The 14,485-nt window shown below is 30.6% G+C and overlaps 1 protein-coding gene across 1 annotated transcript in view; it reads right to left on the reverse strand.

Annotated features, from left to right (window-relative positions):
- LOC106690066 (glutaminase kidney isoform, mitochondrial) overlaps positions 1 to 13,060 on the reverse strand; it is a gene marked incomplete in the record, with an annotated part of 36,413 nt that extends 23,353 nt beyond the window's left edge. Inside the window, 4 exon segments of the mRNA XM_067046538.1 lie at positions 101 to 230; positions 1,130 to 1,257; positions 2,823 to 2,952; positions 12,459 to 13,060. Of these exon segments, the coding sequence (XP_066902639.1) occupies positions 101 to 230; positions 1,130 to 1,257; positions 2,823 to 2,952; positions 12,459 to 12,487 (417 nt within the window).
- Between the last annotated feature and the right edge of the window lie 1,425 nt (positions 13,061 to 14,485).

Below are 14,485 nucleotides of genomic sequence, written 5' to 3' on the forward strand. Positions count from 1 at the left end.
AATAATTAATTTGGGTAATATCCCCCAATTTTACTCCAGGGAATACCTAAATTAAACACTGACAAATGACAAAAAAAATAAAAAATAATGTATAACATACCTTACCCGATTCATCAAATCTACAAGCTTCAAACAAAAATGACATCTCTGTCTCAAATAAACTGAAGTGAGGTATTATCAGCTCATCCTTAAAGATTGTCATAAGAAAAGGCCTAGTAGTCGATATGAATCTGTAATATCAGATGCAATCATTTGAAAAAAAAAATCAGTGCAACGTTAGTTTATAAAAACTTGAAATATTATTATGAGAAATTATTTTACTGAATATTGACTACAAACATTTATCTGTATCAATTAATCAAAACTAATTTATTTAACTGTGGCCCTAGTAGGCAGTCACAAAAGTTAGTGAGTCTTGACGATAGTTAATGAAGACAAGGTGATTTGCCATTAAAAGTTCATTTATAAGAAACATTTTTTAGTTGTAGGAAAGTGCTTATGAAGCTCATGTGGATGGTGCTAGTACCCTCAATAGTCTCCGAAATTCATTTCGGTTTAGTGCAACCAATCTCCATTTTCTGGTACCCAAAATGCTTTTTGCATATATTGCTACCCCAACTGTCTAACATTTCTTTGAATGTCCAACTCTCCTAGTGTGATATCGAATTTCTGTTTCCCATTTTCTTTTGAATCTTTACATTTATCATTCCCAACATGTTACATATCCATCATCCAACTCATTCTCATCATGTCACATATCCAACTTGTAATTTATTGTATCTGACATCACCAACTTCTTAAAATTGTTCACAACATTGTCAGCAGGCTATTCTCCCTGCTTCTTCAGAATGGTCCATCATTTGGTAAGAAACATCTGTTCAGAGCCTTCCTCTGGAAGATATGGTAGTTTCAGAACTTATAACCTTCTGATAATATTGAGGTCAGTAAATAATGCATTAAGAGTTGCCTTATAAAAGTGTTATATTTATTATATCCTAGTATAAGTCAGCTCCGCATCTGGTATTCAACAGGTAAATTTTGTGTCAATTTGAAATCTACCCTACCTCATAGGTCTACTAAATTTAACTAAATGATAAGACAAAAATATTATACATAAAGTAAATCAAACCTTTTAAATTGGTCAGGTGTTAATGTTATAGAAGAGGGGCTTATTAAGTTTGAATATTTAGGCAGTTCTTTGCATGATTCCTTGAGTCTCTCATCTTTGAATACACGAATTCCTTTTTCATTGATATCCTAGAGGAAGAAAGAATAACATAAAATTAATCATCAAAGTAACACATTTATATGATATACACGTCTACGACATATATATTAAAAGTTTACTTATTGGGCTTACAAATTACCCAAGTGCATGAAGTTTTCTCAGCTCAGTCATCAACTCTATTGGATTTTTAATAATAATAAAAAAAAGTATTAATTAAGTGGTAGTTCAGTGGTTTAAAAAAATAATAATATTGAATCACATGTTTGATTTTTTTTCTATAAATATTAGTTGCATCAGAAATATAACTGAAAAGAAAAGCAATGGTTAGGTCTTGAGGACCAAATTTAGCAGTATTTTTGTCATAAGATAGGGGCCTTCCTCAAAGATTGTATACATACCAGTTAACAATTTATCTTTTTTACTTTTGAATACTCTTCTTTACACCCAATGAATAATAAACAAATACATTTTTAATCACTATATTATTATTTATTTTGTTTTAATAGCGGAAAACAATTTGGTATAATTTTCATTGACAAATTTTTTAATATAAAAACGTAATTAAAAATTTAACATACTATATTAAGTTTATTAAGTAAAATGATGTATAAGGCCTCAATCAAATGATGTATAACTCGTCACTATATGACAATGATTAGTTTCATTTGAGTTTAGCTCTAATAAAAAATAAATTATGCACAATTTAAGATAAATTGATTAAATTTTTAAATCTAATGGCCCAAATCTTGTATTCTTCCTATATATAATCAGATAGGTAAAAGAAAAAAACAAAATATTGAATATAAGAGGGTGTCATAATAGTAATAATAAATTGGTGTATAATTACAATAAGTGGTTAGTTACAATCCTGAAGAAATTTCTTAAATTTATTGGACACAATTTTTTAAAAATAATTCCCACCAGGTGAAACAAAGCCATTTGTAAATAGAACAGCAACCTGTAAAAGCATCTATTTGATATTAAATGATGGAGAATGAAAAATAAAATTTTTACTGAAGTGACACCTTTTTTTATGTTGTGATTAAAACTCTAAATAAACATGTTTTCACTATTGAAAATATCGGACTCTTGTTATTTTTGTTGCATAAAAAAAAATCTGGGTTAATTGTGTGTTGTACTAAACACACAATCAATTCAAATATGTCTTTGAGCCCATTTGAATTCATATCTGTCTTATATTCAATATTGAATTATTGGTAATTTGAACAAGATTGGTAATTATCAACATTGGTCACACTGTGCTTCGGCTATCAGAATAAATTATAAAGTAAAATACTGTTTTATCATTACACAGACTACTTTCCAACAAAAAATAATTATTTTAAAAGAGAGAAAATTATTCATTTTTTTATGTCATTAAAATTATATTTAGGATCAGACTATAACAAATATACAAATGACAAGAATGAAATGATATTTATTACAATATAGATTGACGTTCGGTAAATAATTTTCAAACACATGATATTACGAACAAAGATGAAAATAATTAAAAATATTCAGTATTAATAAGTAAGTAGCTAGTTAATTAATTGTAAAAGAAAAGAAATACAATAATAACTATAGATATTACATTAAAAACAGGACCAAACGGAATTACTATATGTGTCTTATCTTGCTTCGTTTTGTACTTATCCATCAGAGCGGCAAATTCTTTGTCAGTTTCAGTTTTTGAAGGAGTCATAATCAAAGGCACATTTGAGCTGTAATCCAAAATATTTAATTATTTGAAGGCTATGGAGAAAAACCAAGCAATGTCATATTTTGAAAAAACGATTGAGCTACTGGTGGGGGGGGGGATGAAAATAGATGAAGGAAATCACAATATCCCTATCAAATCAAACCTGCAAAGAAAACATATAACTGATAAAAATGGGTTCAACATTATCTACTAGGTAAAATAAATTGTTTTAATTTAATTTTTGTTTGCTTTTATTTTTGTTTTGGAACTTGGAAAAAATATTGTGTCTATATACTCAAATTTTAGTATCAAAATAAAATTATTAGATAAAAGTATCAATATATTTCTTTGTAAGGATCAATATTTTTATATTTTTTGGATATCACTAGTTTGTGATATATTAAATTAGACATGAAGAACTAACAATACAAGTTATTCAAAAAAGATTTTTATTTTTAATAAAAGTGAATTAGAGAATATATTTTATGATATTAGTATTTATAGTGGAAATTGCGAGTAATTCGGTGTGATAAGTCTAGAGAAAATCCTACTGGTTTGTGGTTCCTCCTTCATAATGTCTTTCATCAGTTGAAACAAAAAATAACATTTATTTCTCCTTTTTTTTTACATAGAAAAGTATGTATCTCTGCAAAATCAGTTTAAAAAAAATTTACTGTTACAAATTCAGAACTGTTAATGTGAGTTACTTAGCTTCTGAAGTGGTAACTATGCTCCATTGACATCAATTTTCATGTTGGCAAGTGTGGCCTATCAGTGGTAATAAAAAGCATGAAAAGGCTGTTTATTGATAGATTATTTCTTCTCAAAGTATTATGGTGGGTTTGGTCTTGAAGTTGTTAAAATTCTATATGTTATTAATTCGTGGCCATAGGTTTAATTATTAAAGACCTTCTTAGTTGTAATTTCCCAAAATATGACTGGGTAACTTTTCATCTGAAATTTGGGATACTTTGTTCCAGGAAACCTATCCATATTTGTGGTGATAGGTTCAGCGGGGTTTTCGTTTATTGTCTTCTGGATTTTAAGTTTATAATTCTTCAATTTTAAATTTAAATCTTCAAATTTTAAATTTATTCAAAAGTCATTTCTCGCACATTGAAAAAAAAACCATATAGGTACATAATTTAGATTCATTTTGGTCAAGATCTATGTTGATTAAAAATTTCTGTTTTGATATATTTTTGTTTTGAGTTTTATTTTGAGATTAAATGTATGTTATCTTTTAAAAAAAATAAATTTTGGTGTTTTCAATAAAATGTTCAAAGAAAAAATGCTTATTTATTTTACTCTAATGTGTTTTTTCCTTTAATGATGACAAACTTAACTTACATCAACTTATAATACATTTTAGGAAGTGGTGAAATTTCCCCCAACATGAACTTTGTTAAATATGTTGAAAAAAAAAAGTATAATATTAAAACATATTTATTACCACAAAAGTAAACTAGAGGATTTTTCTTACACAAAGTATTGGCGTTGGGGTGGAAGGAGGTAGTAGGACCAAACCAATTTAACCTCATTTAAGGATGAAAGAAAAGGAGAAGAAGAATTTAAACATGAAGAGTTCTTTCCTTTCAATTCCATCTGGGACTGGGCATGAGAAAGAAAATGTCCCAGTGGAAAAAGTCTAGTAAAAATAATGCAACAAATAATTAAAGGAGCAGATAGGGGATAAAGGAGCCTAGAATCGGAGGCAAACTAATGAAGGAAGGTTGTTAAAGAGTAAGTCAGAAGGATAATAAAGGAGCTTAAGGTACCCATCTAATATCTTTATCATAGCCTTACCTAAAGCTGTAATATGTTAGGAAAATCTCTTTGGATATGGATAAATCTTTTTTGAAATAGCTAAACATTGTTTTCGTTAATCAATATAATTAAGAAATTAGCATTCAGTAATCCAAAGTCAATACTTTTTTCAGTACTTAGTTGTGGCGAACGTTTGCTAGTTGGTATATTATTTCTTCACAAAATACAGAGTTATGGAGATATAAGTTTCTACTAAATTATTATTAGTAGTTGGGTAGAACAATGATTAGTACAAGGTTTGTAAACTTCATTTTTTAATTAATATCTTTAAAAGAGGTTCTTTAATGTTCCAAATATATTGTTGCAACCATTTACCGTTTTCTTTATAGGCTTCCACCACCAGGGCTTTTTCCAGTTTTCTAAAGATTTCAAGCAATTATAAATCATGTCATATGTCTTCTTGTTTTCTTCTAAAATCAGATTCAGTGAATCTTCTAGACTTTTTAATTTATCTTGATATTTTTTATCTTCTAAGGCACTATTAAAAGTTTCAAACTGTTCTATCTCTCTTCTATTTTCTAGTTGCGTATCCTTTACACTTTTTTTATCAATCCCCCGGGATAAAAGAATGTGTCTTTTTTTATGTACCTCCAAAGACCCTATAAGCTCTTCGAGAAACTCGTTTCTCAAGCTTAGATCGTTGTTTCTCATTCTGAACTCTATTAACTCTTTTCTAGTATTGTGTACTACCTTCTTTCCCTCCGTTATCAACCTTTGGTAAGAGCAAAGTTCGGATTCTTTCCTGTCCAAAAAGTCTCTCAACGCTTTAAACTCATTTGCCTCAGAATTTAAAACAAATTGCAAAACTAAGTTATTATTTCTTTCATTGTAATAATAATAAAGGGATTCTTTGATAGCTCTTCCTACCCTGTACTTCGCAGCTAGTTCTTCTATTGCTATCTCTACATCATTATTCGGTACTTTATTTGATAATTCTAAACTCAATTCACTAAATGTCTCGCTCATTTTGTTTCGTTCATTTCATATTTTTCACAAAACCGAAAAATGTTTTATCACATGTTTTAACAGGTTTGAATTATATTAATTATTGTTGCTAATACACTCGTGTTCACTTTATGCTGTACCTAGCCCTGATCGCTTCTCCATTCCGTAAGGTAGTTCATAGATATTTCATTATTTACAAACATTTCATTGAGTTATTCTAAGTTTTCTTATTTTAATTATAATGGGTAAAACGCTTTAGTCTTCAAATGTGTAATCAAGTTGCTGAATCAAAGGGATTTTAGTTATTTTATTTATTAAAACGTGATGTATACGTAGGGATTTTAATAGATATTTTAATCTTAATTTTTAGTCTGTTATAATACTATAAATGAAAATTTATCTAATTAAAATTTTGTTATAAATTTTTAATCATAAACAGAAGTTTATTCAAAATGTCTAAAATGTTAACTAATTTAAAAAAATCCAAATAAACGGTTTTTTGACTTTAATCTGGAATAAATTGTGAAAAAATAGATAAAAATTTAATATTTCTTTTAGTATTGCAATATTTTCTTTTATTTAAAGTAAATCCATAAATCTGCTTTAAATAAAACATTTAAAGTAATAAATGATGAATGATTTTTATTTATAATAAATGCTTTGATTTACGGGTAAAATACAATGAATTTGGTACCAAGGTTGAGAAGAAGGATTTTTGTTACTGAAAGAATTGTGTTAATTAATGTTAATATGAAGTCACACTCCTTTTCCATCAACCGGAGAAGTCCGAGTAGGTGAGAACAAAGATCCCGGTTTTTCCCAACAATCTGGCTCGGTGTCAATCCATGGGATGCAATCCATAACTACAAGTTCAGCTGGACACCAGGGATCGATGTTTTTTGTCTCTGCAGCTTTGTCCGGAACTTCGCGTGTCCTGTTAGGATCTGTGAGGTCCAGTAGTCTTGGAGGACCCCCATTTAGACTTCAATTTTGCATGGATGATAGGGAGGAACTTTCTTAAAGTATCGTCCTTTTGGCTAGGCACTCTCCTTCCATTCCAATCTTCTATCGATTCCTCCCTCAATTCTTTTTTTTTATAGATTCGGGGTCACACCGATCCTCTCAGGTAGCGCTCTAGCCTCTATTTCTTCGTTTCGTATTTAATGAAATCCTCCTTGAGAATGAGATCAAAGGCCTCTGCTCTGGTCTGCTCCTGGCCAATACTTGCACCACCTCGTGTGACACCATCCTGTCGGTCTTCGTGACCCTCAGCAGAGGCAGTATCTGAGCACTGAGTGAAAAATGATTTGACTTTTCAGTTTTTCGGACACTATTTCGTTATTTATTCTTATTTTTTATTACTAATGACATAATATTTTTCAACATAAATCTTTTTATAGATTGGTGATTTAAAAAAAAATAATCATGATATCCGTAAAAAAATAGCACTTTGCACACTAAGAGTTTTCTAGATTGCAGCATAGCAAAAAGATACCAACAACGAACAAAAAAAAAATCCAACTCTGTCTTTGTAAGAATTTGTTGTAATCTTCTCCTGTTTTTTCCTTATATCTCCGCTACTATTGCAAAGATTTCTAGGAATAATGTTTAATGTGTACAGGAATACCTAGAAATTTTCTAGAAACAAACTTCCATTCGGGTTTTACTCAAAATGTACCCTATCCTTAAATGAAATGAATACTGCCACGAGATAGAATTTTTATTTTACGTTTCCACTTGGCTAATATTATTCAATATCAAAAATAATACTGTACTAGCCTCAATCTGTTTGGCCGTGTACTACTGCACGTCTGAAAATAAAGCGCACACTGCAGGCAGTAATGTCACAACATGATTTGGACAAAAATGACTAACATTGATATCCGACCTAAAAGAAATTCGTCACAAATAATCTGTCCTCTAGAAACCTATTTTTCACGCCGTATACTAGTCTGATGTAATAGGAGACAATTTGAAGAAGGGGGATTACAGAGTTGATCCTTATCGAAATGTTCTATAAGCCTTACTCTCGATGTTATTGCGTCAGACATGCGAACAACGAATTTGATCCAAGTCTAATGTTATTTTTTTATGATATGCCTAATTATTGTCCTTGCTCTAGAAAGAAAAAAAATATTAAACCAATTTTTTTCTTATCTTCTGGATTCTGTTTTCTTTTTAACATTTTAAAAAGAAACAACAAAAATAAATTATTTCAGCTTATATCAATTAGTATATAATAACTTGTGTTAAATTTTGTATAATAAATCTAATATTATATATATATATATATATGAAATAATAAGGATTCTATTCCAAATTTTCGTTTTTGATCATATTTGGTCAACCATTAAATGTCAGTTTTTAGATTGGAATAAAATAAACTTTTTCATTCCATTAGTAAACTTTGTTGGAGGATATAATTGACATCATTATCGATGATTTCCTGCCTGCGTGTTGGCAATTTGTATATTTCATTTTTAACTAATGTCTTATCCCTAGGGAACAAAAAATAGAACTAGTGCTTGTCTGATATCATATTCGTTCTTGAATTTTTTTCCGTGAAAAAAAAATTACAAAAAAAAGTGATAATGGGAAGGTCCGGGGAGTATGATGGCACAGAATTGCCTACCCTAGCTCTTCGAGTCCCCAAAGCATTATCATGCAGCGGTATGATGTCCTTCCAATGAAACATCTCCAGACTCTTTATACGGTATGGTTTTTAAATTATCCGATTGCTGCTATTACCTCTCTGGAATTTAGTTTTTTCATTTTTTTTTTTAACAGATTAAAATGTATTGTTCCTCGAATTTCCCACCATAACACAACATTATCTTATTCAGGCTCTACTTCCCTTTAGAGATGGAGAAGAAAGATTTATTGAGTTGGCAAACTGCTCCTTTCCTTACAATGTTTTAGTAGGTTTTCATCAGTTATCAGCCATTCTAAGAAGAGTTAGATTTTGTTTCATAGAACTGTTTGTATGAGATGTGGCGCCCATCTCGAATATTTCCGCGGCAATCCAAGTTTCTGAAAATGGTCTAAAATGGTTTTGTTCAGTTAAATCAAGCCATTTCGATATCTCCAATATTGTAACAAAGGAGTTTTGCTCGAACATGATCAAGAATATCTGAATCGAGAATTAGCAAATCTGAATTTTTAATAAAATTAAACAAGCTCGCATCAAATTCATAAAAACTGTTTTTCTCCCGTCTCAGGCCATTTTTCATAACTAGGATAACTCAATTAGTTAATTTGAAACGTTTCTATAAATATATTCATTTTGATCACCATGTCATCATTTTTATTACTTATTATTAAAAAAAATAATCTTTTATATCTCCACGTTTTAATTGTTATTACATCATAAATTTTTACGAAAAGCTGTTTACTGACAGTGGCGAAACTTTTTTTTACTTTATTTAGTTTATTCACAACTGTAAAAGTATTTTTACCACCAGTGAATGAAATGTAGAGAGAGAGAAAAAAAAAATAATAATAAAAAAAAAATGTCATGAAGGCATGAATGGTTAAGTCATCCAATGATGCCTCTCCATTAAAATTGAAATTTAAAAATCAAAAAGATGGCCACGAGACCTTCTAGTTTAAATTAATGTTTGAAGTACCACCAATGGGTGGTTCCTTCCCAAGATTTTCAAGTGTATATGAAACTTACTACATATTTACTTATTGTATTATTTTGTACAGTTGTAAATTACAATAAATAAATAATTAAAAAAAAAAAATCAATTTAAGAGATCCCTATTCCAGCTCCTTCGTAAACGTCGTCTCGTATCTGGTAAGTTTAGTGTTGATAGTCCTGGAATTAGAGGGTTAGTGTGTGTTGGAAGTGCGTCGTAAAACCGTTTATATAATCATTTAATGGTTGTTTGTACGTAGGGAGTTCGTAAGTCTTTGTGTAAGTAAGTTCTTGTTACTGATGTAGGGGGGAGCGCCACTGATCAGTCTTAGTGATTTTGATTGAAACTGTTGCAGTTTCAGTAAGTTAGTTTTTTTGGCATATCCGTAAATTTGTGGACCGTAAGTTCAAATTAGTCTGAGAAGGTAAGTATAAATCTTTAGTTTTTCTGAAAGTGGTAATTTTGATCGTTTATTTAAAAGATGAAATAATAATTTAAGTCGGAAATTTAGCTTTTGTTTTGTTATTTTTATGTGGGAGGTCCAAGTAAGTCGTTTGTCTTAAGTCAATCCAAGGTATTTCACTGTGTCTGTCCGGGTTAAACTTCGTTCGTTTAGAAAAACAGGAGGACATAGACCACGACGAAGCGTAAAAGTTATTTGAACTGATTTCTCAATGTTTATCCCTGTTTTCCATTTGATACACCATTCATGGATGCGAGTTGGTGTATTTGTAATTGTTCTGACGCTTGTGCTGGGTCGCCATGCTTGGCTAAAATGGCTGTGTCGTCGGCATATGTGGCCGTGAGAGTGTGTTCCATTGTGGGTAAATCGGAAGTATACAAAGTGTATAATAATGGCGCTAGTATAGATCCCTGCGGAACGACAGCTTCTGCTGCGAAATATGAGGATAGTGATGAGCCCTGTCGAATCCGGAAGTATCTCTCTTGTAAATAAGACTTTAGGATTAGATTCTAGGTGCTGGGAAGAACTCTTTTCAGTTTAAAAAGGAGTCCTGTATGCCAAACTCTATCGAATGCATGTTGTACGTCGAGAAAGGCACCTGTTACATATAGTTTCTTTTCGAAAGCAGAAGCTATGAAGTCTATGACTCGATGAAGTTGATGGGTTGTAGAATGGCGATGACGGAAGCCGAGTTGATGATGAGGTAGTAGCGAAACTAACTAAACATTTCTCATAACAAGTTTGGCAGATGCCTGGCGAGGCCAACTCTCCCTTATCTAGGAAACATCAATTTATATAGTATATCTGATAGTTTAAAACAATATATAATTTTATTTAAAATTTATAACAAATTATTATTAAGGCATCCTATTGGCAATATAAGTACATGTTTTGGTTTTTATGCTTCTCACTGTTCTTTGTGGAGGCAGGTGTTAAGGACATATATCAAGACCATGTCTGTTGAATAAAATGAAATTTCTGTATCTCACGAAAAGGTAATTACGTATTAGAAGAAGGTAGATGATTTTATCGTATATGTTTCCTTCCTATCTATTAATTATTTACATTTAGTAAAAGCTATTATTGGGATTTTTTAAATATCCATTTAAATGTAATTTACTTCTATAAACATTGTTATTATTTCTATTTTTGTAAATAATTCTGGTCTCATTTTTTTGTTAATTTATTTTATTTTACTCCAAGGTCCTAAACCCCATTTTCAATACCTGTTGTATTATTCTGAAGTGACTTGTCCTAGAATAAATAAATAAATTATACTGTCTTACAGTTGCGAACCACAACATGACACTGTTCATAATCTTGTTTGTATCAATACGGTTAGCCGAGTTAAAAATTATTTTTTTAATCAAAACTCATTAATTACTATTTAGAACCGTATTAAAATATGAAACAAATAAATTTGACGTTAGTCATGAAATGCCAGAATAAAGACATAAGGAGAATCTACCCATTGATAGAACTCCAATAACATTTCTAGGGGAGAAGATTTCGAGGCCATCTTCTTTTCAGGCTCCTTGGACTATTAATAGTTAATGAAGGGGAAGCCAGGCTAGAAAGAAACAAGTGAGTTACGATGGTTGGGAAGTTTATTTTGGAAGGATTGGTATCTGGTTCTGGTCAGAGTTGGTACATTCAGTCCCAAAGGATGATTAAAAATTAAATTTAACTTTAATTTATTGCTTCTATTATGGAATCAAGACAGATCAGTGGTGAAGAACTGTGCTACTAAGTCCATCATCCCCGGCTTCGAATTCGGCTGTGGCAGATCTTTATAATTATTCTGTTGCTCTAGCCGTGAGTCAACCATGTAGGTTCGAAAGCCCTCCGAAGTCCATCTCTTAAAGTGGGTACCCTTAATTGAGTAATAAACTAACGGTTGAGCGTTATTCTGACCAAGTTACCTCCTTGCACAACCGTTAATCTAGTAACAGTATTGAACCCCGGACCATTCCAGGGTTGTTGTGGTACATATTTGTTTATTTTTATTATTACCTTTATTTAAAAAAAAAAAACTTATATAAAATTATATAGACAAAAAACAACATTATTTCAGCGGCCGAAATTCCCCAATGACGTTCAAAATCGCGGAAAATTGATCTTCTTATTGATACACCAGCAAATAAATTAGTATATTTTAGTCATGTTGTTTATTTCACCAATTTGCAGAACCCCATTGTCTTTCTGTGTGTTGAGTATGCGCACTAATGTCAGGGTCAAAGAAATTACTACCAAAATTAACTTTGGGATGTTCAGTTTGCATTTCTCAGTACGCCTGTTTTAAGTGACATCTTAGTCCTTATGAAGACTGAACACTTTATGACGTTTATGAACATTATTTAAGAAGCATAGAGAGTCAGTCAATGAAAAATCTACTCACAATCGTCTCGTTCACATTCACATTCATTTCGTCAAGTACGCTACTCATCCTTAAAGTAAAGTGGCAATAAATAGAAACATGTTTATTAGAAGAAAGAAGCGTGAGATTAGGCATGAACCCATATTTTTCTATCTCATAGCTGGGTCTTGATTTCATTCAGATATCGAAAATCAATGTAATTAAAGCTAGTACTACTATTACTAGCGTCACTAATTCAATAGAACTAAACTTCGAAAATAGCAGAGATATCTTACTGCGGGTCGGTTTCTTTGAGTATATTCATCCTTTTTTGTCTCTTTTAAAGTTCTATTATCCAACTCTTGAACAAAGATGACTTTAACTGAGTACGAAAATAAAAATTCGAATAACCATATGCTATATCACAATTATTTTGTTTAATACTGACAGATGCAATTTAGCCATACTAAAAAGAAAATCATGCTGACTCTTATATCACCAAAGGATTAATTGGACCTGGTAGTAAGGTATATTAGGTATGAACTATTACAAATGAAGTATTATGACTTTATTAAACAAATGAACTCAGTATTTTAATAGTACAGAGACCGGTGCATAAAATCCGGTCCTTACAACTCAAATCTGCAAATAATTAAAGTAAAATCCACAACATTTAACATTTCCCATGCATGGTGCATTTTTGCTCATTGATTTAATGAAGTAACAAATTAGCAATGGTAAGGTGGCAAGATAAGTGAAGCCAAAAAGGTGGAGCTTGGGATCCTGGAGCATTGCTTTGAAGGAGAGTGCAAAGCATAACTTATGTTCTCTAAGATATAGTCAACTCCTAACAGGCACTTGGTAAATTTTTGTTCAGAAACCAAACTGAAAATTTGTAAACAACTTAGAAGGTTAATATTTGTTCTATAAATAAATACCTTAAAATTTTATCTGGTATCATAAACATATGTATTATGTAAAATTATCAGATAGCAGGAAACTAGGTTATTTTAAAAATTGAATTAAAAACATTTACTGAAAGGAAGTTCAAAAATAATATAATAACGTTGTGGGTTCGGGGTGCTCTCCTGGGTTCAACCGGCCTCATAAAATGGGTAGTCAGAAATAAGTGATAGATACAATAGTACTTCAAAAATAATTCGACGTATAAATGTCAATTAGCACTCAAATTAAAGGTAATTTAAATTACTATAAACTAATTTATTACATTTGTCTTCGTAGGAACAGTAGTTTTCATGATATTCGGTAAAATGAATTCACAAAATGTTGATTTCTAGCTGTTCGGACAAAAAAAATTGATTTATGATAAATGTATCTCAGGAACCATTAGACGCCAGTACTCAAATTAAGACTAGTTAAATGTACTATAAAGTATTGTATATGTGTATATCATCGTGTGAGTAGTAGTTTTTATGGTATATTTGACAAATATACCATGACAAAATAAATTCACAAAATATTGATTTATAGTGATTGGAAAGACATTTTGGATTTAAGAAAAACAATATCTCAGGAAGTATTAGATATACTGATACCTGGGCCCTGTTTCATAATAAAGTACAAACTAATACTATTAGTCTTGTAGATTTATCTTAATTCAATTATACAGACTTGTACAACAGTCACTTGTACTTTAGTATTTTTTAATTCCTGTAATATCACTAATAGTCATCCCTATCATGAAAAAAATAAGTATTAGTATTATTACCACACTAGTTTCTACACTTGCACTATGAACCAATACTATTAGCTTTCATTATGAAACAGGGCCCTGTTAGCACTCAAATTAAAGCTGCTTTTGTGTGCTATAAGGTAGTTTATTACAAGTATCTTCTTATTACTTATTAGGGGTAGTAGTTTTCGTGATATTCAGATATAAATATGAATTTCGCACATGAAATTTTGTCCAAATCAACTTATTTTAGAAAATAACATGAAAAGAGCTGTAGAGGTCCCGAGTATTATTATTTTATACGATAGTATCCAATCAATTAATTTAATTTCTAATTATTTAATAGAAATACGTCAAACATATAAGTTTTTGAATATTATTTTGATAACTTACCTAATCCACCCCCAGTATTATTGGATTGAGTCATAATTTTATTAATATATAACAAGACAAATATATAATAATAGGCATGAAATTTGGTCAATGTCTCGAATGGATAGGATGGAAGCTCTAAGTTTAATGAGGGACTTTGAAGGTGAGCTCAATTAATTATCATACGATTGGATGCCAAATATCAGGCATAAATGTAAGGTCTCCTTTTACATTTGATGTATATTCAATTTTTATATA

Source organism: Halyomorpha halys, unplaced genomic scaffold, assembly GCF_000696795.3.
Source record: "Halyomorpha halys isolate HHAL.00 unplaced genomic scaffold, Hhal_1.1 Scaffold1566.1, whole genome shotgun sequence".
Lineage (NCBI taxonomy): Eukaryota > Metazoa > Arthropoda > Insecta > Hemiptera > Pentatomidae > Halyomorpha > Halyomorpha halys.